General features: G+C 42.8%; 1 protein-coding gene across 5 annotated transcripts; it reads right to left on the reverse strand.

The window, feature by feature from the left end:
• Positions 1-31: 31 nt before the first annotated feature.
• LOC148402952 (nucleolar protein 4-like) lies at positions 32-25,630 on the reverse strand. 5 transcript variants are annotated; one of them, XM_088361270.1, is made up of 10 exons: positions 25,492-25,599; positions 25,295-25,329; positions 24,854-24,940; positions 14,970-15,123; positions 6,827-7,263; positions 6,563-6,754; positions 6,298-6,486; positions 6,050-6,163; positions 5,582-5,804; positions 32-5,500 (listed from the first exon to the last, which is right to left on the reverse strand). In XM_088361270.1, the coding sequence occupies exons 4-10, from the start codon at positions 15,085-15,087 to the stop codon at positions 5,283-5,285; spliced, it is 1,491 nt and encodes a 496-aa protein (XP_088217396.1). In that variant the 5' UTR covers positions 15,088-15,123; positions 24,854-24,940; positions 25,295-25,329; positions 25,492-25,599; the 3' UTR covers positions 32-5,282. The 5 variants fall into 5 exon arrangements, with proteins under 5 accessions (XP_088217396.1, XP_088217387.1, XP_088217377.1 ...); XM_088361261.1 differs by lacking the exon at positions 25,295-25,329 and having other exon boundaries at positions 25,492-25,630; XM_088361251.1 differs by lacking the exon at positions 25,295-25,329 and having other exon boundaries at positions 25,476-25,630.

Below are 25,630 nucleotides of genomic sequence, written 5' to 3' on the forward strand. Positions count from 1 at the left end.
GCTTTTGTTCTAAAAGACAAAAGAACTGAGCTGGTTAGGACAGTTTTTATTATCATTAGTATATTTAACTTTGTGTTGTACATTTCAGGAGGTCCGAAGAAAAAACAAAATGTTCCAAGTGACAGCACATTGAAAATAAAGTCACCGTTCGATTGTTGACATGATATGTTCTCTTTGACAAAACACAACATAAAGTCTCATTTACATATATGAACACATTAGGTCCACTGTTGTATGAAACCAAGAAAGACAATAAATAGAAAATGGTATCAAAGAGGGCAGCAAATGAGTTTGTACAAAACTTTGTGTTGTTTTTGTTTCCTGAGGTTGACGTGTGTCGTCTGCACCCTTCTCCATCGTTAAATAGACGAATAGACCTCCAAAGTGGGTCTCAATGGCTTTTCATTCTCTCACACCGATCGATCGATCGGTGTGTGTGTATGAGTGTCTACCGAGCTCAGCCCCTCCAACCCCACCCCCCTCCCCTTCCAAAAAAGATAATAATAATAATGAAAGATGCTTCTTGTTTCATTTCTTCACAAACTGGCACCCAACTCGCTGTTAGCATCCTAAATGAATGAATGGCTAGATGAGAGCAGCATTCATAGCACACACATGGGGAAATTCCTATTCCTATGGCTTCATGCTAAAAGGCATTTTGAATCCCTAATGTATACAGTACATGGTTAGATGCTAGCAACCTCTTTGTATCCTTTAGTCAAGAAATGTCGAAAAATGCACAATTATTGTTCCCTCGGCTAAATGCTAACAAGCAGTTAGATCTAACTGATACGTAGCTGGATGCTAGCCAGATGTTGAAGAGAAACAAAGTCTGTATTTATTTATTTTTCTGCAAAAGTACATCAGTTGGGGCTCTGGTTAGATAAATGGGTGTGCTCGTTGAGAAGCCGCTTGGCTAGCTAGCAAATGCAAACAATGGGCATGTATCCTGTGGCTAAATACCAACAGCAGTTAGCATCACTTAGTCAGTAAAAAAAATGATTGGCACAACCGCTGCAATTTATGGCTAAATGTTATGACCCCTTCAGATGCCTCTAAAATCCTCCATCCGCCAATTGACCGCTTAAGGACCTATTCTACTACCCACACGGATCTTCTCACCAATCGGCATTCACGCTAGTTTTTAGGGGATAGTATCCACATTTGAAACATCATGGTGACCCAATGACGTCTCAAAATGTTGGCCTGCTCAAGCAATTAGGTTTTTACCTCCTTTTAAAATTCCCCCAAAAAGCTTTTTTTTCCCTAACAGACAATCCCCCTAACTTTCTCTGGACCATATCCTCCAATTTTTAAAATTCTTGATGCGTTGTACTCCGATTGATGTGGCCATTCCATTTATAATCAGCATTTTGACAGATATTTTTTGTAACATTAACAAACAACTCCTCAGACAGCTATGGCTAAATGCTAACTGCATCACTTAGTTACGTAGTCACATAGTTCTGTGACTTATGGCTAAATGTTAGCAAGCAGTTAGCATCACCCTATCTTAATGCACGATTATACGACAGCAAACTCTCAGAATCTATTAAGTCACACATGGCTAAATGCTATCTATTAGCATCCTTTCAGTGACCTCTGTCGAAACAATAACAAGCAGTTCGTATCCCTAATTCAGACTGGTGAGATGTAGTGAGCTGTTAGCATTCATCACATCAAGTTCAATGTTAAAAAGCTGTTTGCAAACATTGGTAGGGTTAAAAAAACAAACAAATAAATAGAAGCGAAGAAACGTGAACGACTTCAATTGAAAACATGTGTCCAGCTGTTATTTCTATGTTCATTGTTGGAGGGTGTTGTCGGGGGTCGGAGAAAAATCATTGACTACGAGGGAACAACAGGGCAGAAAGTTGAAGTTCTGTACATGTAAACATCACACTTCCACTGAGTGAAACGAGGCCAAGCCAGCAATTCAGATCATCATCCGGAACACAGCAGAAAGAAAGAAAGAAAGAAAGGAAAAGATCAATGACACGAACCTGTAACACACAGTCAGTGATAAATAGCTAGCCAATGCATTTGTGTCCTCAGAGAGCTGGAGTCTATCCAAATCAACTTTGGGCAAGACGTTTAGTACACCCCGGAATGGTCGACAATCAATCACAGGGCACAGACTGAGCATTTACACTCACATTTACACCTATGGGCAATTTAGAGTCTTTCAGATGACTTTCTGGCGAGATTTATTGACTAGCAGTATGACGTGTTACCAATGTCAACCCTGGGACTGGTTGACAGCCAATTGCAAGACACATAGAAAGAAACAATCATTTACACTCACATTTAACACATGGACAATTTGGAGTGTTCAATTGGCAGAGCGTGCATGTTTTTGGCGAAAACCCATGCAGGGAGAACATGCACACAAGGTCCGAAGCTGAGATTCAAACCCAGAACCCATCAACTTTGAGACAAACGTGTTCACCACTAGGCTCATCATGTTGTCCCATCGCTCACTAAGTTTGTGAAAACTCAATCAACCTGGTAGCTGAGTTTAACCTTACTTTCTATTATTAAGTTTGAGACGGACTTATTTAATGACATCAACTCAAATAGTAAGGAAGTTGTTTTTTTCGTTTTTTTTTTCAAGGAAAGCATGACGTGGGATGCGGCCGGGCAACAATTCAGAATGCAAACACTGTCAAACATTGTATATAAAAAAATATATTGTTTAAAAAAAAAATCACAAAGTTGATTTTGGAAATAAAAAACAATCTGGCATCAGGAGGTGGAGTTTACTAGTAAAAATTCTATTGGAAACAGCAATTTAGAATTTGGCAAAGATTGTCCTTTGCTTGTTATTTGATGTTCGCCTTAGTGGATTGAGACTAACACTGCTCTTACTTTGAATATGTTCTGGTTCTATTTTGAACAAACACAAATGCTTAGCACAAGGGTGGACAAACGTTGTGCTCAAGGGCCACATTTGATTTTGACATTGCATAAATGGGCCAGGTCATTCATGCAGGGATACAAATCAAAACAATTTAAACAATTGTGTATGTAAAATATAATCAAAATGAAACGTCTTCATTTGGCTTGTTTTGAACACTAATTCAATGACTTATCAATTCTTTAATAAAATAATTATTCCAATGAACCAATTTAATAAAACCAATTTTAGGAAAAGATTTATTAATGAATGCAACAAATTCTGAAAGAACGGATCATACCATATGTGACCCCAGGCCATATTTTCCCAACACCTGGCTTCGAACCTTTAGAACCTGATTGTAGCGCAGTGTCACACGAATCATGTGACTTGATGGCTCCCAACCCCCCCACCCCCTTCCTCATTCTCCCCTCTTTTTTGCATATTTGTCCAAAAAAATAAAACAATAACAAAAACATTCTTCACAGTTCAAATCGGGAATGTTCCACAAAGCCAACAAGTCACATTAACTCTCTTTGCTCTCGCAATTGTTAACTTTCGGCAGTGTGAGACCACCAAGCGTCGAGGGAGCGGTGTGATTATCAGTTGCATTGTGTACAAAAATAAAATAAAAACAATAACAAAAGCTAGTGCGATGCGCACCACCTGCCCCCTTTCCACCACAAAAGAAAAAGATCACAGTCGGAAACAAGTCGCTCTTTTAAATCCTCACCGTTCCATCAGTTCATTTTTTTAATTGTTGTTTTCGCACATTAAACTCAATAGTAAGCATTAAGTGTCACCGATTAGCAACTTTAATTTTCTGATTTGTTTGCATCGGTTATCTTAGATTCGTGTGACCTAAGGATGGATGACTCCTTGATATGTTGGATTTAATCAAAGGAGAATGTTTTTTTTTACCTCCTCACAACTGAAATCAAAAAGATGCAAACTATTTAAGTGCAAAGGCAGCATATTAATATTATAGCCCTGGGGTTGGGGTGGGGGCAACACAGTTTGTCTATTTAGCGAAAACAACAAAAAAGCTCAATGTTAAACACAAATTCACCTGATAGCAAAATGGCCACCGACATTGATGGTTATTTGTTCACACCAGTTAGCTTATGTTAGCATAGGAATGCATTGTACTTTGAGAAAACAACGTTTTGTTGGTTTTAATCAAAAAATACCATGTTATGCTGAGCTTCGTCGTCTACTCAATGACTGGCTGTACAATGTGTATACGCGTTGACAAGTTTCAAATTTGTTTTCAACGATACCATTTGAAGCCAAGCTAACTTTATACTCGCGACAAAACGATGCTGAAAGATGATGCGAGAGGACAATGAGAGTACCAAGTGTAGACTTAAAGATAGCTGTCAAAATTATTTAAAGAAAAAAAAAAAAATTATTTTAAGTTAAACCAACTTTCGCCTCACAAGTTAAGGTTGCTCACTGACTGATCCATATTAGTGAACTTTAAAGTAAGCTAACGTTCTCCTCACGACAAAACAAGGCTGCTCACTGACTGATCCGGACCAAGCTAATTCAATCTTGTAAGACGACAGACATTAGTGACATCTAATCACAACTTGCTGACTTGCTGTACAATGTAAAACCAACTTCATGGTGGGTGGACTGTTGCAGTTTTTAAAATAAAAGAATACAACTTTAAGCTCAGCTAACGTTTCTCCTCGCAACAAACCGAGGCTGCTCATTGGCTTATCCAGACAACGCCCGGCAGCCAATCACGTAGATGTTGCGACTTGTTGCCGAACACTCCAAAAAAAGACATGTGACACAAGAAAGCTTTTGGTGGTCTGTCATCGTCGACATTTGTGAGGTGTCGCGGGTGTCCGTGTCTCAAGCGCCGCCTCTCGTTTTAGCAGCAATATCCCAGTGCTCTCCTCCTCCAGCGGAGGAGGCCTGCAGGAGCTTTAGGTCCATCGAGAAGAGACGGACGGACGGACGGACGAGGTCCGAAGTGATGTGACGACCATGTTAGCGTAAGAGGTAATAAAGGAGTAGTCATTAGCATTTAGCACACACACAAAGAGTAGACACACGTGTCACCATCCTCCGCATCTTCAGCTGAGTATTTACAGCAGCGGGGCAGGAAGCGGATGATTGAGGTATTTCCTGCTCTGGTCAACAGGCGCTCCAGGTGCATATGAAGTAGCAGGAAGGTTAGCGGGATAAGTGCTTCTATGTACAAGCCCGTGTGCTCAAGTGGCTGCTGGAGCGGGGCGGCAAAGTCGCTCTTCATCGGAGCCTCAAGCTGATTGGACTGAGGAAAAGGGGAGAACCTCTTGTTACAAATACTCCAAACTTTTCCCACATTTTCTCCCGGGAGAAGGCTGAAGATGCGTGCGAGCGAGCGTGCGCTTCAGTTCTGCTGAAGGATGAGGTTCTCCAGCTCGTCGGCGGAGCGCAGCAGGAAGGCCGCCGACTCCCGGTATCCGGCGATCAGCTGACGCACAGCTGCGATCTCCGGTTGACTGAGTTGGGCCGAAGCCCCGCCCCCGCCCCGCCCACCCAGACAGTGGTTGGCGGCGGTGGCCACGTTGCCGGACGAGAGCGACTTCATGCTGAGGTCTGTGGGGCCTGACGAGGAGGACACAATCCATCCATTGAAAAACGGCGGCGCGACAACGTATAGTAAATCCATCTTTCCTATCTCCTCACCGTTGCTCTGAGCGGCGGCGGCGGCGGCGCCAGTCGTCAGGGAAACGGCGCCGCCCAGGTAGCCACGGTAACCGTAGTTGAGGCCGGCGCCGTTGATGTAAACTTGCGGCTCTTGGTTGGAGAAGGCGGACGCGGCCAGCGAGTAGGCGGAGGGAACAAGCGATGCCGGCTCCCTGGTGGCGCCGCTACCGCTGGACGCTTTGTCCAGCGAGATCTGCTCGTCCTTCAAGCACAAGGTGAATGTTGCTTTCAACAGCAAGAAAAGCAATACCGCTTTAAGGTGACATGTCCTTAAATGTACGCTCGACAGTCATTTTAAAAATGGTACGTTTTTCCTTGCACGTCAGGTTATTGAGATTTTCCTCATTGTGTGTTTTCATTAAGTTTGACCTCGAAAAGCTTGCGCAGGACCATTTTTCTGAAAATGCTATGCTTTTATCACTCGTGATAAAAAGGTCGGTGAATTACGTGATAGGCATCCAGGCGCATCCTCTTGGCGGCGTTGCGAGATTCGCTCTCGCAGGCGGCGGCCAGGATGTTCTCCGCCATGGCGGAGGTGAGGTGAGGCGGGGTGGGACGGGTCTGTTAGCGGCAAAAAGACTTCTGCTTTAACCAGGTGGAACACCACATTCATTGATGCACGTCATAAAAGAGAAGAAGTCACTCTACTCCAACGAATCAGCCAATAATTGCTAAATATTGCAATGGCGTCGTACCTCCATGCCATTCTTCTTCATGCGTCGGCAGGATTTGAGGTAGGTGCGAATGCGCTTGCGGGCGCGTTCTTGGAATTCTGGAAATTGTCTGCTGCAGGACTCAATGATGGCCTGAATCTTCTCTTTGGGCTGCTTGGAGATGGGAACCATCCGGTCCAAGTTCTCATCCACAAACAGACGCACAAACATCTGGAGGAGCGCAGCGCACACGGCGGCGTTACTGGCTACGGCCCGCAGGAAAGCCGACGTCGTGGCGCCCACTCACGTTGAAGGCCTTCAACCGCTCCGGGTCGACGCCTTCCGTGTCGTTGATCTTGTCGCTGTCGTCGTGTTCGTCGTGCTCGTCGTCGTCATCGTCGGGGGCGACGGGGCCTCCCAGACGGCCGGCGCTCAGGTCCTCGGCGCTCGGCTCCATTTTGACGCTGTCGTAGCTGCCGCCCGAACTGTACACGGGAGACTGGGCGCGCGCACACACAATGACGTTGGTCATGGGAAAATTGGGAGTCCAGGCTGCGGGCGGTCCCCTCACCTTGCCGCCATAGTCGCGGTCCAGTCGCAGATCGCTGCCGAGCAAGGCGTGCGTGCGCGGGATGTGCGCACGAGGCACCGGCAAGGCAGGATGCGTAGCCAGCGGAGGTTTCGCGGCCAGCGGGTACTTCCTACGCAGTTCCTCGGACACAGTGGGATGCAGGGCGCCGAGCAGGGCCGCCGCCGCCGCCGACACGGTGACGGGCAGGTGGGAAGGGCCCAGCGGCGGCGGCTTCTGAGGGGGCGGCTCGCTCAGGTTCACAATCTGCTGGTCCTCGGAAGACGAGGACCAGGACGTGGGCGTGCTGAAGTCGAGCGGGGCGGGGCCACAGTTGCCGTTGACAACATCGGCTTCCCTGGCGGCGGCGGCGGCGGCCGAGGAGGACGACGGAGGCGTCAGGGTGGGAAGGCCGCTGCCGCTCTCGGACGATGAATCATCTGGGATGACAGAGAGGGAAGAATAAAAAGTGACTTATCCAACCTTTATTCATTCAACATTGCTAGTATTCATTCCATATTCAATTTGTATTCCACTGAAAGATTTTGAATGGATGAATGTGGTTTCAATTTGTTTTTACTGCATGCTTACGTTTTAGTCGTTAGTATTATTCGAAATATTCTTACTTCACACTTGACTATGTTTGCAATAAAATATTCACAAAATGTCCAGCAGGGGGCGGCATGAAGTCACCAAGTAGAAACGAACGGACCGAGACATACATATTGTATGTGCTGTTGGATTCCAAAACAACATCAACCTCCCTCCCTCCCTCTGCATCCCACACCCTTTTCTTCCTTCTAACATCATCATCATCACCATGCACTTTAATGGACATAAACATTTCATGATGGATGAATGGAATGTGGACCAATGGATGCTGGCAAGATATGGATGAAGGTTGACAAACAGGTGAAGAGTGGGCTGCTCAAGGATGTATAGATAAATGATAAATAAGTGACAGTTGGAGAAAACATAACGAGTACACATACAAATACTCTTGTGCTGTTGGTATTAGTGTTCAAAAGTACGCTGTTAGAAATACTTTTATTAGTACTCCTGTTGACAATATTGTTCCTCCAACTAGTGGTCTCACCAGCCCCGTTACTATTTCTACTCCAAAAAATAGTCATCTTAATAGCACCAGCTCTCTTAGTAGTAACTCTAACTACTCGTACTGATACTGGTTTTATACAGTTTTTTTGATACTGGCATTTTGTGATTTGATATTTGGCTGGAAGTGTATCGATGCTGCGCCAGAACAGACGGCGGATGGATCATTTGGTAACGATCATAACGAAGGGATGCAGGAAGACGAAAAGGAAAGATGGAGAGGAAGGACGGAAAGACTGCTGGGGGATCGGCAGAGGGCAAGGAGCTAGCAAGTGCAAGAGAAAGAGGTCAGGTGGGGGTGGGAGGGAGGGCTCGCTTTAGAGGTGGGGGTGATGATGATGATTATGATGGGGGAAGGGTGGAGAAATACACTGTATATACGTGTATATGAATAGATATATACGGGTACAAATATTTATGTATGATTATAGCATAAAGTGCATAGCTATAATGGGATTGTTTTAAAAGATAAAGGACTGGTGGAGAGGTGCAAAACATCCACCCTGCAGTCCAAATCAAGTTTTTGAGTGTCACATAGTTTCTAGATTAAAAGGAGGACAAAGGATGGGTGGACTTCTGGTTGTACACAAAGAAATGACATATGTGACCAGGCGGGGGCGCCAGTGAAGGCACACACCAGAACGTGTCATTCTGTCAATCAACGTTTCATGACAGCAGGAATTCTGACACTGGACAGAGATTCTTTTTTGAGAAATGATTCCTTTTTTTTTTTTTTACACCAAGTTGATTGATATGGCTGATTTCAGATTTTGACCTATTTTCTTCCTTTTGCTTACAGAAAAAGCAAATGACATCAACATTATCCCAAATAAGTTTTCCTTTGATTTCTCCTGACAATAAGCACGTTTAGATATTTTTTTTCCAAGTAACTTTTGTTATCAGTCACAAACTTGCATAAACTTCATGTTCTTACATCTTAATGGGAATGAAAGTATGTATCTATCATGTTGGATTAGCTTTTGTAAGCTAGCTCCGCTGCTGGCAGCCATGTTGTTATTATGATCCACGTTTCTGGTTCTTCTTCTACACGCATGACACGAACAGCCATGTAAAAATATCATGAGACACCTGTATTTTCTTCCATTTCTTGTTTTAATGTGTCGTATCACTAAAAGTGTATCGAAAAAGAGCATTTTGGGCAGTGCAGCGCCATCGCTATTTGTGTAAAAACTTGCAGAATAACTTAAGACAGAAAGAACAAAATTCCACTAATAACGCAGGCTAACATCACTCGAACGCAATTCCTTTACACCAATTATTGAACTACTTTCCTATTCAGCCAGGACTTACAGATCGAGCACAACGCACACACAACGATGAATTTTTCATCAAACTGTTGACTTCCTTCCATAGGGGGGAAAAGGCAAATCAGTCAAAAGCCAAACTCCAGTAGGCGAATATTCGCTATACAGCTATCACATGCGACGGAACGAAATAGTTTTTGATCTGGAAATCCCCACTTTCTTACAAACGCACATTGTGATTTGCAACTGGAGCGACAGTGCGCGTGTGTGAATAGGGCGCTCTGTGTGATTGAGCGCTGTGCGCATCACATGACCTCGCCCCCCAGAGCATGCTAGCGTGCATGTGTGTGTCACGGCGTCACACGGACGCTACCGTGACCTCCGTCCGGCCGGAGCGCCTTCGCACCGAGAAGAACGTGGAAGTTGGGATGACAAATCGCACAGTCCTTAATATATCAGCTCCCCTCCCCCTCGCCCCGCCCCCAAGCCCCCGAAGGCCCTCCGTCACATCGCCACACAAAACGGGGAATCCCGACTCCCTCCTGGAGGGATGCGGGGAAAAGAGTCGGAATAAATGGATGAGGGTGGGAGACAGCCATAGAGAGAAAGCTGGAGCAGTACGGCTGGTGATGAGGGCAAAATAAAAGGGTGCATTGGGAAATGAGAGGAATAATAAAGGGATGAGGGAGAAGAGGATGGCCGCGGGGAGAGGTGGAGTCAGAAAAATCACACAAGAGATTTGTAGATGGATGCTCGGATGAGGGAGGGATGATAAGATGGGAAGGATGGAGAACGTACGCTTGCTTGGAAGAGGGAGGGAGGGGGGGTGCTGGTATGGGTCATCCGCCCATCGTGCTTCATTTGCGGCTTCACCCCTCCTCCCCTCGGCCTCCCTCCAAGGGGGCGAGAGTGTTAACAGATGCTAATTCCTTCACTGCTTCCCCCTTCCCCTCATCTCAGCCTCTTCCTCACCACATCCCGAGAGACGAAGATGGGGAAGGCAGAGTGCCCCCCCCCCCCCCCCGGCCTGCGCCTCCCACCTCCTACACCGAGGCAGGCTTACAATGGATTATCCCGCTAAGGAGCTGCACGAGCTGCTGGCAAGGCAGGCGCTCGGTGGTTCCTTGGTGCCACACCCTAAAAGGCGCCGCCGTCCCTCCCCGACTGCCTTGCCTACCTGGCATCGTCATGGCAACTGAGCCCCCCCCCTCCTTCTCCTCCCACACTCACGGTCAATAGGGCAAAGGTATGCGGTGAGCAGATGCTCGCTCTCTTCCACAGGAGTCATATCAGACACAAGTCTCGTTTCCATCATATCATGTAGTATCTTCCAAAAGGTGACTTTTTTGCTCATTCATCATGTGTCACCATGACAACACAACCTGACCTGCCTCATTACATGACAACATGACAACATGACATTGTGACAGTACAAAAACGTACAAGCAGCTGTATGTGGGCCATTTCAAACACAAAATAATAAGTTATTAATGACATTGAGTCTACTTAGATAACACAATTAAAAATGTTGTAATATAAATGAGCCTTTGGAAGCTGAAAAACATCGAATGGCACGATTTTCATGCCCAGTGAAAGTCTAGCACATACTAGCACCAACTAACTGCATGGGTGGAGTTAGCTTCCTTTTGGTATTTTCGTGCCCTTAGAAAGGGGTATTTGCGCCGTTGTGGGGGTGAACACAGCCGACTTGTCTTGATGCTTGCGCCTACTCGGAAATTGAGGTGCGCCGATTTTATACGCCTGAATGCATGAGCGCTCGCTACAAAAATCCAGCGCTTAGTTTCAAAATTCCTACACTGTGTGTGTGTGCGTCTACATTTAGTGCAAGTCCTAAGCTGCTTGCACAGTGATGCTTGCCACTGGCCTCCTGACCTACTTTACATATAAAGCACAGTGAGGGTGTGTGTGTGTGTGTCTGTAAAATATCAGATAAGGTGCCATCTGCTCCATGACTTTCAAACAAAATGATTGACAGATGATACCCCCTTTCACAATGAATTAAAAGAGCACCTTCCTCAAGCCCTCACATGACATTTTTCGACAATACATTCAAGCACGCGTCAACGTTTTAAGCAGCACAGCCGGCTGGCGCTGAGATGGCAGCCACACAAGGTGTGAGTACACATTAACGCTTTGGAAAAGACTTGTCGGCAAACACAAGATTGTGACAGACAGCCACGCCAGGACAACATGGCGGCAACATGGCAAGAACACGCCATGCAAATTGCACATTGGGGGGGGAAATACATAGCTACAGGATTTGGAGAGAAAGACAAAGTCGGCTAACACATGCTGACTGAGTGAACTACTGACATTGCCTGACTTGTCTCGCATCATTCACGCCCACATGTAGCCTACTAGCTTCCCTCTGAATACACTCACTTGCATTTTGTGCAATGTGTGTGTGTGTTTTGCATGTTTTGTGTAGCCTGTGGCTGGATCATCTGTGGCCTTGAGAGGTGAAAGAAAAAAATTGCTGCCTGCAAACACCACACACACACACACACACATACAGACACACACACACACACACACTGTGAGGAAGACAAAGACCCAGACTGTTGAGCTTTCTCCTCCTCGACCTCGCCTTACCATACCACTCCTACGCATGCACGCACACACACACGCACTGGCTTATATAGGCGCACACACAAATCAGAAATCCACCCACGCATCTTTGGACTTTGAACACAACTCATGCAACTCGCCTCAGGCCTGATCAATCAATCACAGAACACTAGCCATCAACTCTCACAGTGCACAATACATTCATAAATTTTTGGGATATATTTGATATACTCTAATCATTACTGTAAAAAAAAAAAAAAAATGTCTACAATGGAGAAAAATTTATTATTTTTCTAACACATTAGCAGCATCATTGGACATAGTACCCGAGTACAGGGTAAAATGTAAAAGAAAAGGAAAAAAAAATTGTCACTGAATAGGGTAAAAGCTTTATTAATTTTACGCCTTTTCCTCCTAAAAATGCTATCTCGCTAGCATGTTGGCATTCTATCCATTTTCAAAAGTAGTGGCTCAAACAGGATAAGATTTATATGCCTTCTCAATCTGCTTTAGCACTTCCACGACTCCGGTTTTGCATTTGTTAGCACATCAACTGAGCGATAGTGGAAATGTTCATAAATCTTCCATCTTAGCTCAACTGACACCATTCTAACATCTATAAATGCTCCGACTCTTGATACTACCGTTCGACATGGGCGATAAGCTAAAAGTGAGAAATATCATTTCAGACGTTTCTTCAGCTTCTCCAGGTTCTTTGTTGAAAAGGATGACGCCAGGGGGGTGAAAAAAAAAACCCAGCAGCGAGTACATTATCACTTACAGATTGTGTGTGAGCGCACAGACTCTCTCTAGAATGGAAGCGAGGTTTCCTTGACGACAGTGACGAGGTTACAGAGTACATCCTGGTATAGAATAGCACATTAAACACTGTGGAGTCCCTACTGGACAAAGAACTGCAGTGTACTGCTGTGGATCAATGTGCCAATCAGACTTTCAAAATAAAATGTCACCATAGCACAGCGGAATTGATAGGGCGCAGGATCGATAACTCAGCGTGCCTGCCGTTCAGTCCAACGGAGGTAACCATTTTTTTAGCCCTTGTGGTTTCCGGTAAATCAATGAAAAATATTAAACTGATGTGATTTGAATACTTTCAAAGAGTTATGAAAGTTTTAAAAGTGGGCAAAAAGCGCTATTTCCATTCCTTTTATAAAAAAAACCCCACAAAAGCTATTTTAAAATCCACACTGTGGAATAAAACACAAATATTAACGTGACATAAATTTAATTGACGGTGAGAACAGACTGAACATGAAACACTTTAAAACATATTAAAAACAAGTGTGAACCTGTCCAAATCTGGTATGCATGCATTAAAAACAGAAGGTTTTAAAATGCTTTGAACATGCACACAGACAATCATACACTTCTCTCTCTCTCTCTGCATTGATTAAAGATTGATTCATTAATTGTTACTGGTAAAAAAAAAAGATGTTATCCAACGCTTGTTGCTTCTCATCTGATCCCGCCACAAAGACCCCAAGCCAAGCTTCTCCTTTCTCCCTTTTTAATGGCTGCCCTCCTCATCCTCTCCCCAATCCCAATGCTGTATGGAGGTGGCAGGGGGAGGTCATTCATTTGACAACGCTGTCCTACTTTCCCGCACCGCAGCGGGAACACACCAATACACACACATTTATTATAAAACATGAAGACTAATGACGATGATAGGAAGTCAGCATGAAGTCAGTGGAGTGGCATTCCAAGCAGAGAAGACCACAGGTGTTCCAATACCTTTGCCCAGAGAATATTTTGAAGTAGCTCCTTGAGGAATGAGTCATGCGTTTTCGAGATCCGGATCTTTGTTTCGACCATTTTTGCTTTAAGAGCGCAGTACGGTGGCAGTGCAGTGATCCTAGCTCGACTCACTTAACGGAGTTTGGAGGATTAGGCAGATCCACGACCCACGGTCCAATGATGGCCGCTGCTCCAATTCCACATTTGAATCACCATCCACGTTATGCAAGTCATGATCCGGATTACTCCGTACGCAACATCTGTCCGTCAGGAGCGTCGCGTACCAAACATCAATTAGGAGCGGGAAATTTGCGGATCCATCCGGAAAACCGATCCTGTATTCAACTTACTTCTCGATAGGCAGCACTTTGGTATGAAATGTATGAAGAAGAAAAAAATAAATAAATGAATGCCACTCCGAGTTGAAGTTTACCGTCCAACTAAATGTCAAACAAAGAGAATTACGAGCACGTCAACTTAGCTTAATGCTAGCAAGCAATGCAACGTGCCATTGACATGCTAATGTTAAGCGCCCATTTCAAAAACAAGGGCTTTTTTTGTGTGTGTCTCAGTTTTATAGTTAACTTTCATTGGGATACAAATAAACAGACTAAGTCATTCTGCTCAGGTATATAAACAGGACAAGAGGTGACAAGTGTAAGAATCTTTTTTTTCCCCAAGCGCTCTTTTTGCATAACTGGCAGGTGGGCGGCGATCTGTCAATCATCCTTTAAGACCTTTTCCACTCAGCTTGGCAGCTCTTGTGGCGAAAACACTTGAAATGACACTAAGCTCAATGTGGATATAAGGTGTGCGCTCCTAAAGAGCGTGTGTGTGTGCTGTGAGTCATTATGCACCATAAGAGAGCACCAAGTCAAATATTTCTGTCCTTACAAAAAACCCCACGAGTCTACATTTCGTCTGCTGCTTTAAAAGTAATTCGACATTCTGTAGTTGAAGCTATAGAAAACACACGCGCACACTTGATGAACGAAGCTGAATTTGTTAACGTGCGGCTGAATCCAAGCAAACAAAGTGCAAGGAAGACATAATCTGAGATTTCACTAATTGGTGCTAATGATGCGTGCGACCAAGAATATGAGTCGTCATTAATATTGAATAGTGGGTGACAAATGAGTTCATAAATAATTCACAGGCATGGCGAAGCTCCTCCCACAACACTGTGGTTCGAAGTTAGTTACTTAGTTTGGAATTCGAAATAATGCACCAAAAGGGTGAAGACTTTAGCCATATGTGTGTTGCTGCTTTACAAGCCCTAAAAATAACAATTACTACTTTCCTATCAGATAAGGCTGCTTAGAATTTTGAAATCTATCAGATTGCCCTTCTTTAATATGTATTTCTTGAGCAAGTCAAAGCAATATTGACATATTGAAAGCAGCATAAATGTTGCCCCTTACCGTCATCCTCCCTGTTGCCGGCCATGTTGGGACTGTGGCGCATGCTATCGGCTCGGCCGGCCAGGCTAAGCTGCGACGTGGCTCCGGCGTCGGCCGCCAGCCACGAGGGCTCGCTCATGTCCGCCTCGTCCTTGCCGCTCACTGACGCCTCATTCTAGTACACAAAACAGGAAATGGTCACAATCGGTCGTAAAGGTTGAATGGAGTTGCTCTCTCGATTTGATGGACTGCATAACATACGAGGGCAGTGCCCTGAGATACGAGTGATTGGCCTTACGAGCCGTCGTTTGGACTTTTTTTCTTCTACCTATAAGCAGAACTTAGTGAATAGTGAACAATTCCTTTTAAAAAAAAAATTCAATCTGTGTACTGCCACTCCCAGATAACGTTTACTGATAGACTAAAGAAAAAAAAAAACAGCTTAGCTTTTCAGTTCATTAGCTTAATGCTAATGCGAAACAGCATCTATGTTGTGTTACTATATTAATTCAGTATTAAACTCCATTTGAAATAACTGAAAACACATTGGAAGCATTTATTTCAAAAGAAAATGTGGATTTCTTTTCCCCTCGCCGTCACGTTGACTTTTCGTTGATCGGTTCTGACTGCTTGTTCAGCTTTACCACGCATCAGAAATGCGCATCAATGTGACTTCCCACCAGACTAATCGCCGTAGCATTGGTGCTCTGCTTTGTGCATGTGCGTGTGTGCGTGTTCATCAAAAGCAGAGCAGCAGCCGGATGGACAAGCTAAACAAATCAAGTTAGCTCATGGGCAAACGGAAAGATCTTTGTCTCCGAGTGCTCATCTAGACAACGCAACATCCCCACCAAGACAAGACAAAATATAGCTACCTTGCTAATGATCAATGGCGTTGTGATGTATTGTCAACATACATATATGCCTAAGGATTGACACAAATAGATTAAATATTGGTGTTGCATTGGAAGTCAGTAGGAAATCACAAAAATTAATCATGATATCTTACTTCACAATACTGAAATTTGATTCAATCATGTCAAGATGGCAAGTAACACTGATTTAAAAGATATCCATACTGGATCCAGTTGCAGTGATGCGATATATTCCAAGTGATAATGACACAATACAGCATCAAATCAAAACTGGAGAAACTTTCATTGACACTATGCGACAGGAATAAAAGACGTCATCAAAGTTTGATCCACTTTAGCAAAAGTGATAACAATATGCCCAAGCGCGATATCAGCGATGGATCCTATTGAAACTGTGACACAAGCAATGATGATACAATTCGAGTGATATTCGCATCAATATGGCGATATGGATTTTTAGTGCGAGTGTTTAACGTGTTTGCGCTTTTCCATTTTATGAATGCTGAAATGTTTATGATCTTATGGGGGGATGGAAAAGGGTCTCTTTGTTGCCATGGTGCAGAGCTGCCGGACGGACCCTCAAGCTGGCATCGACATCACCAATCCACCCACCCCCACTACCATCAGCAGCCCACCCCCCCTTTTACCTCCCTTCCCCTTCCCCCATGCCTGCATCCTCTCATCCTGACAACTCCCAGCATCCTGGCGGCCTCCGAGCAGCCTCTTTTGTCATGGTATCGCCATGTTACCATGGCAACCAATAATTACAACCAAGATGATTCAGTGCTATTCGCTATGTGCTGTATTTGGCCGATGCGGATTCTCTCGTCCGCACCTCTGACACACCCATTGCGCGTATCCTGGGATGAGGCCTGACTCACTGGCATTCCAGGCTGCCTGGAAATCCTGGAGACGAGTACTTGTGAAAGTCATTGAAATCCATGAAAAAAAAAAATATGTGTAACTTTGAAAATGTTTGATTCAGCGGATGTGTCGTCAGACAGTTGGGATATGCTTGGGCATGATTTTTTAAAATTTATTTTAATAAAAGTAACTTTTGTCAATAAAAAAGGGCTGGTCTCACTCCTCAAGTTTTTGGTTCTGAAAAATAAAGTAGAAGGTGCGGAAGTGACAGACTCAGGGAGTATGTCAGCGTCGTGAGAAAAGCTCATCTTTATTTTACTGAAGCACACGAGAGAATATTCTCCTGGTACAAGTCCATGCAACGGTGTCGCCATTTTATTTGTTTTCGTAAGGGATAGTGAACTGAGGTCCACATGCGGCAAAATGGAAGAAAGCGGGAGGAGGGGAGGGCACTTCACTTTGCAGTTATGAATCATACGCATGTTTATGAACACCAATTCAATATGACCAGGGTCAGCCATTCAACGTATTTAAAGATTAACGAAAAAACGGACAATTTCAGCTCGGCTTTATCGTCAATGCTGTAAATCAAAACGTTATTCATTTTAGTGTGACATTCAATTTTGTTCATTAAAACAATTGTGTGACATCTTGTGACTCAAATCAACTTTACTTTTACAGCCCTTTAACAGCCTCTGCAGCTGTAACAAAGTGATGACAATAAAAGACAAGTAAAATAGTACAAACATTCAGAAATAAATAAAATGTGCTTTTCTCATTAAAATACACAACAGCTCTGTTTACATTTGGTACAGAGGTTGTGAGTCGTCGTTATTGGGTGAGAGGCGCAAAATTGAAGTCCCTAACCAACATGAATTTTTTTTTTTAAATAAACTTGACAATTAAAATGAAAATAGTCTGCGTCTCTAAACATCGGTTCCATTTTGTAACCTTTTGGTGTCAGGTTTGGTTTATTTTACTGTGACAATAAGTGGCGAAATGATTGTGAATTAAAAAAAAAAAAGTAAAACATTTAAATGCTGTGTATAGTTGACATTTTTATAATAACAGATTCAATTAGTTTTGGTAAATAATACAAAAACATTGAAATAAAAAAACTGTTGAATTACCATTTCCATTAATGTTATCAGATTAATTAAATAAAGGTCAATTAATTATAAATAAAATACAGGTCAATTCATTATAATGAAACTGATTCAAAAAAGGATTTTAAACATTTAAAATGTGTCTTTTCCAGATGTGCTTCGCTTCAGGTTGCTGAGAGCTACAAGACACACGCACACACACACACACACACACACACACACACACACACACACACACACACACACACACACACACACACACACGCATATCCTGCGAGGTTACTAGGGGTTGCGGTCAAGGGAGTTGCACTGAAGACTATTGATCGCTGAGAAAACCATGAGGAAGAATTGTTCATCAGTTGACTGACAGTCTGTGTATGTGTGTGTGTGTGCGTGTGTGCGTGCGTGCGTATGATACATGATGCATGATACAGCACAATATCAATATTTGATAGTAACAGTACATAGAAATAGGCAAAAACAATATATACCAATGTTTGAGTCTTGTGTCTCAATACGTTTGCGCACGTGTTAATAATATAATATATCACAACGTCAATATTTGATCAGGGTTGTAGTCATACTAAAGTGTACGAAATACAAAACGAAAAGAGAATAACAACAGTGGTGTGGAATGGCTCATTTCAAAGTGATGCGCGCTGACACCTCGCGTTGCGGAGGATGTTTTGCTCGTACCTGTAAAGGTTTTGGGGGCGTTACCTCCTCAAAGGTGTCGTCCTCTGTTCTAACTGGTTATTGCTAATCATTAACCCGACCGTCAAGGAGCAACGGGCAATAAGGCGCTGAATCAACAAGAGAGCCTCCATAAAACATTTGACATCATAGACGCACGGACGCTCGTTTAGTCGCCACGTTTTTGCATGTCAGAGATTAGCCGAGTGGCCAACACGCTGAGCCCGCCTTAATCCAGTCAGTCACAAATCTGCCTGAGCACTATTAAGTAAGCTCTTTGCCTTTCTCGCATAGGGCTGGATTACACCTGGCAAAACTCACTGGCCCGCCCAACACGATTTCCCACAGCCGCCACCAGCTGCTTTAGCTAGTTGCTAGCCGCAATACCAACACTGAGCCCGCTAGACTATCCTCTATTTTGCACTCACATTCTTTACAAGGGTTGGAAGTGCATGGCCGGCCACTCCCGCTATTGGCTGGCTCACGACCTTGTCCTGCCTCTCCTGTTTGCTACTCATCGCGGCCCTCTATCACAAAAGCGACAACTGCCTGGTTCATATTCTGTCCTGTGCTGTTTTGTTCTTGTGACATCTGTTTCTTAAAGCAGTTTGTGATTCACAACTATCCCAAATGGAGTCCCTCACACAAGATGGAGCCTTGCCTGAATCACCGCTACTGTCCAATTGCTGTCATGTAATTGTTGTCATATGCTGTTTGTATATTTTCACTACTTTGTGTGTCTGTCTCCTGTCAAAACTTGTTCTGTTAAAGTGCTTTTACCATAAATGTCAATATAAAAAAAACAAAAAAACAAAGGAAATATATCAAATTTCCCTGTTCCACAGTAAAACGGTTCTGGCACAATGTAATCCAGCATGACCACTGGGGGTCTCTGAGAAACCCAAAGAGAAGTGCTTGGAGTCACTTAAAGGGTTTTGAGGTTAGACAGACAGCCTAAGTGCTGCACAAGGCAAAACAAGGTGAACGGCCCTCGTAAAGCTGTCAATGTTCAAAACCTCTTGGAGCATTTCAAACATTGTAAATGATGGAGGTTTACCCTCAATGGAAATCTCTTTATGCCAAACATTTAGCGCAAACTGTAGCGAAAGAAAAAGTGCCGCGGAATATTAGGTAGCATCAATAAATACAGCCACTGGAATAACGCACTTTGAAGATTAACTGTACTTAAGTCGAAGGAAAATTGTGCACTGGTTTATTTAATTAAAATGGATTACATATGAAAGTTAAAGACTAAATGATATAAAAATGTGAAAGAACAAACCATTCTAAACAGTTCTCTGTCAATTAAAATCAAATGTTTTGAATTGAAGTTAAAGACAACTCTATAATTTGACGTAGCACACTTAAAAATCATGCTAAATGGTGTCAATGCTGAACATGTAGTATAGGCTACATAAAGAAAAAAAAACATCGCAAACATCTTTCAAAAGAAAAATGCTCATGCTAAATGAGTTAGCGATTTGAAGAGGCTGTTTATGTTATTCACATTGTTGGATAATGTGAAGCTGAAAATATGTACAACTAAGAAAAGACCAAGAGAGACATGGAACAATCAATCACATGCTGTTAAGATGCCTTCCAGCATTGCGAAATTGTTGAACATTTAAAATGTTCATTTATAACAAAAACCTTTTTGTAGACATTCTATTTTCAGGCCACATTAACCAATCCTTGACATATTTTCCCATAACAATCCTGACTTGATATAGTCATCTACAGTCATTATTTGACCATGCATGCTGCTAACAAAAGAGTAAATGTTTGATTTTCCAGAGTTTTGGTGTTGAGCAAAGGTGGAGAAAAGACACATGAGAACCTCAAAGTTGCAAATTCACTTGGTAACAAAGACAAATAAGACGCTGCAAATTTCCATTTGGTCAAGGCTACACTTAAGATGGTTGTACAGGGCAAGCACCACTTGCAACAAAATAGTGAAACACAAAAAAACCCCAAAATATCAATTTCATCATCACCAATTACTCATGTATTTGAGCAGCACCCAATACAAAGTAAATAGAGGATCGCTAACAAGAAAATGTTATGCTAACATGTAGCCAGATGGCATCCTAAACACAGAAAACACAAAAGCAGCTGGGTGAGGATGAATTTGTGCTCAGGTTCGATTGTGAACAAGAATGGCTCAGCAGGCTAAATGTTGTTACAATGCTTCTCACCTCTTTTAAGTGCCACCATCATGACCAACATTCAAATACACTTAGTTTAATATCAAAAAACTGCACAGTTCAAGCATCAACAATGCGATTAGACACAGTGGGGTTGAAAATTACAATACTTCAGAATTCAGTTAAAATGTGCATAAAAGCAAAATAGAGGTTTGAAAACAAATACATTGAAGTTTAAGCTACGAGTACAGTATGATTTTTGGCTCAGTTTGAATGTTGAGGCCACAAACCAGGGGTCACCAGCATGGTGGACCAAAAGTGGGCTCACAAACAGGGGGGGGGGGAATCCATTGAAAGCAGCACTGAGCCCATGAAAAACAGCGGAAGGGCCAATTCATTCCTTCAACCCTGAACTTTATGCCCCTTATCTCTACTTGGCCCACCCACCCAGCCACCCCGCTCACTCACTCGCAACACAAAAACAAAGGCATCTTTTGCAACTTCTCCTCACTGTTGCTGACTTGACAAAAAAGTCAATAACACAATAATAATTGAAGCTTTATCAAACAGTGATAAACAGGGCCTAGAAAAAAGTTTGCCTAAAAAATGTTTAGTTCACCCAATTTTTTTTTTACAGTACATAAATAAAACCAAGTTATTATAATTAGTTTGCTAATACATTATTTTTCGTAAAAACTATGTATTTCATTCACTACACAATAAAAAAAATATCACACGCATATCAAACGTTTTACCAATAATGTGCACCACAGATAGATAGATAGATAGATAGATAGATAGATAGATAGATAGATAGATAGATAGATAGATAGATAGATAGATAGATAGATAGATAGATAGATATTGAATATTGATCCACGCATACATAGACGTACTGCTAGAGCGAGGAGACAGAATTGGCTCGCAAGAAGACCAGCTCTAAAATAGATGGACAGGTTGAGTCAATTGACAATTGTCCCGCGCCACGTGCACGTGGACAGTGGTCAGTGTGCACCAGGCGCCCACGCACGCACGCACGCACAACAATGTGCAGCAGTCATGGCGCACAAGGAACCGCAGTGACCGTCAGATGGGATGTGCGTGACGCGCGCGCGTGCATACACACACACACAACACAAAAACGTCGCTGCGTGACCGAAGCGAACAAGTGAAGACAACATGACAGATGACGATGACGAGGGTGAGGAGGATGAAGAGCAGTGCTTACCTTCACTCCTTTGCAACGAAGAAAAGAGAAAGCGGACGTGCGTTTGCTTCTTGCTCCCGTGTCCTCTTCAATTGCTCCAGTATTGTTGATAACAATAATTGCGATGAGGCATTATTATTGTTATTGTTGTTGTTGCGTCTCTGATCGACTCGTGAACGTGCCGCCTGCGCCAGGAGGGAGGGAGGGAGGATGGATGCAGCGGCGCGCGCGCACGACCCCCAAGACTCGGCGGGGCTGTCGCGGGATGGGGGCGTGGTTATCGGCGTGACGTCACAGTGGGGGAACGAGCGAGAGCGCAAATAACGATAAATAACGATTTTACTCAAAATCACTTTAACCCGTTTCCTTGGAGAAATGACAATGACATTAGGTTGGTTGGCTTTTTAGTTAGTTAGTTAGTTAGTTAGTTAGTTAGTTAGTTAGTTAGTTAGTTAGTTAGTTAGTTAGTTAGTTAGTTACAGATGTTTTTTTTCCCCAAGGAAATAATGCTCAGCTTGTTTTTGCACTTGTACTGCAATTAGCAATCAATTCGAAGGTTTCCTGTGTCGGTAATAATGTCACATATGATGATTATTAGTTTGTGTATCATTCCTGAACAGCAGCGATGCCCATCTCTAGTCCTCAATGGCTGTTGTCCTGTATGTTTGAGATGTCTCTTTCCTCTAACACACCTGATTGAAAGGATCAGTATCTTTTTTTATTATTATTATATTATATTCCTGATTTTTATTATTATTATTATATTCTATTGCTGATGAGCTGATCATTTCAATCAGGTGTGTTGGCGGTGTAGGGTAGGGGTCCTCCAGGACTAGGTTTGGGCACCCCTGCTGTCCATGTGAGGGCGCGCGTGCCAAGCTTTACAGGACAAGGCTGCCACCTGTCGGTTCAGTAGGGAAGTTTAGGGCTGCTCGTGAGATGCTTTGAGGCTATTTTGACAAATTAAAATTTTGATCATCTTCAGACTTCTCTGTTTTAAGTTTAATTCGAGGGTGAACGTCCCTTGAAATGGCAGTGAGCAGCTTGAAAGCCTCTTTTAAAAAAAAAAAAAAAGACGCTGACTGTGAAATGAGTTGAGTTTGCTGTCACCATGTTTCTCGTATCTGCTTCGACTTCGGCTACTTATTTTCCAACGCGAAGAAGCAATATGGTGAATCAACAACAGTGTCTGTGCTACAGACCAAAGCCTGCGTGCACACACAGAAAGCATGGCAGCTCATTTCCTCCTCTTATTGAATTGGAATGGGATGGGATGGGGGGGCGGATGCAGCGAGGGATGAGGAAGATGGCTTGGGTGTCGGTCAGATGAGCACTAACAGACGAAACTGTGTGCTCATTCCAAATGCTTTCAAAAACATACCAAATGGCACACTATGTTGAAAGAAACAACACTTTGCGTCCAAGCAGATTCGAGTTTTGTAAAAAAACAGTCTTGTGTTTCATCGTTTTTAGCCATGCAAGTCCAAAAGTCCTGAAATTGCTATCTTTTATTTATGTGATGTTTAGTGATGCTTTACATGTTTCATATGTTTGTATTTTTGCCAGTGTTTTGTGTCCAGCCCTAGTCTAAAATTAACATAGAGCAATAATAATATAGTGTAAATATGTGTCAGTCTATACTGTAGCTGTGAGTATGTTGCATGTGTGTGCATGTGTGTTCCTGGCTAATTAACTTGAGTCTCAGAGGTAGAAATTAATTGGAAAGAGTCACTTACATTGCCGACTACCTACATCTACAGACAGACGCACGCACACGCGCACGCACACCCACAAAATGTCTATGGATACGAAAATTATTTCTAACATACCCCACATGGGGTAAAATACTCGAAATGATCATCAGACTTTGATACTATCCTGTGTTAGATCGTGGATGGATGTTGTTAGCTCAAAATGCTAACTTGATGCTACAAACGTGATATATATATATATATATATATATATATATATATATATATATATATATATATATATATATATATATATATATATATATATATATATATATATATATATATATATATATATATATACACGCACACTGTATATACTGTACATGTACACACACAAGTATCTTTTCCAATTTTCCCCACCAACACACACAAAAATACGACCATCCCCCCTTCCATACACGTGCACATGCACATAGACAAACACGGTTATTAACACGGTTCTGTTCCATGCTGATTAATTTGATTTAATAATTCACCACTGAACTTTAGCAGAAGTCATATCATTGTAGAATGCGCGCGCGTGTGTGTGTGTGTGTGTGTGGACCCCAGCCGTGGAGTGAGGCAATTACCAAGATTCACCCACACACACCTCCACGTGCGCATGCACACACATGCAGAGTTGTCCTGTTTGTTTGCTTGTGCGTGGAAGCGATATCATGCAGAGGTCCTGTCTGTGCTCGTTAAGCCCACCCCTCCCTCCCTCCCTCCCTTTCTAAATACGGGCACGCTTCCTGGTCAGTGTCCTTTGTGTGAAGCTGTTAATGAGGCAGCTCGCTTAATGGGGGGCTGGCTGTGCACCATTTGGGGGAAGCTGTGCTGTGTAAGATGGGAGGATGGGTGGACAAATTGCAGCGGAAGACAAAAAAGCATAGAAAATGTCAAATACCGCATGAAAAAGATTGATCTGTATCGATCACTGAAAAGTACTGAGTTGCTGTTGACCATGTTGAAGTAGACCGAATTTCTCAAATATAATGTATTTCAATGGGAATGTAACATTATCTATTCTACACTTAACTACCTCTCCAACCATGCATGCATCCATCCGCCCATCCATCCATTTGTTGTTAATGATCATTTTTGAATTACTGTATGTTGAATATGTTTATACAATGTTTTTCAAATTTTATTTGGAGCACGTCATGAAGAAATTACAATTAAATTTAAATTACAATTAAACGTCTACCCATCACTATGGAATTTATTTTATTAACTACTGTATGTCTTCTTGATCTTGATTAAAAGTGTGTGTGCGTCTTTACCTTCGGAGCATTGTGCACTGGCCTTCATCCTCTTTTGCCACGCGCCACAGATCATCAAGAAGGTGTACATCTCTGCTGCATAAAGTTCTAAAAACGTCCAAACAAAAAGATTTAATTACGGAAATATACTGTACAATACTTCACACTCAAATCCTGAGAGACTTTTAAGCTTGTAAAATCATTTAAAATACCACTGGTCAAGATATTTTTACCATATATGTTCTAAAATTGAGATGCATGTAAGTTTTGATATTGTTTGCCCTAATTATAAGTCTGCCTTTGTTTTTTCTTTGGCACATCAGGATTTTATGTTATTTTTATCATCATTCTGGGAATGGGACATTTAGCATTTAGCATGTAGCATGAGGCGCCGTCAACGCAAAACACGAGACATAGCATAACAGTTTGTCGTATTCAAAACATTCATTCATTCATTCGAACCTTTTATCCTCACAAAGGTAGACGGCCAGGTTACACTGGTCGCCAGCCAATCACCGGGAAAAAAAAAATACACAAATGTTTATGCTAAATGTTTACATCAGAGGCAAGACTTGAGACACGTGACTTGACTGGAGTCAGATTTAGACTGCCAATTTTAGGACTTGGTTTGGCTCAAACTTACAAAAGAGTTGTCTTACGGCTTGCTTAAGTCGTGCAATAACGTCTCGATGTGCTTGAACTTGAATGTCTGTCTGTCTGTCTGTCCGTCCATCAATCGCACGACCACAACAAACATTAGAATCGGAATTACGGCTTGCTTGCTTGTAAAACATTTTT

This window comes from Syngnathus floridae, chromosome 2, assembly GCF_059516105.1.
Source record: "Syngnathus floridae isolate MCC-2025c chromosome 2, RoL_Sflo_1.0, whole genome shotgun sequence".
Taxonomy (NCBI): domain Eukaryota; kingdom Metazoa; phylum Chordata; class Actinopteri; order Syngnathiformes; family Syngnathidae; genus Syngnathus; species Syngnathus floridae.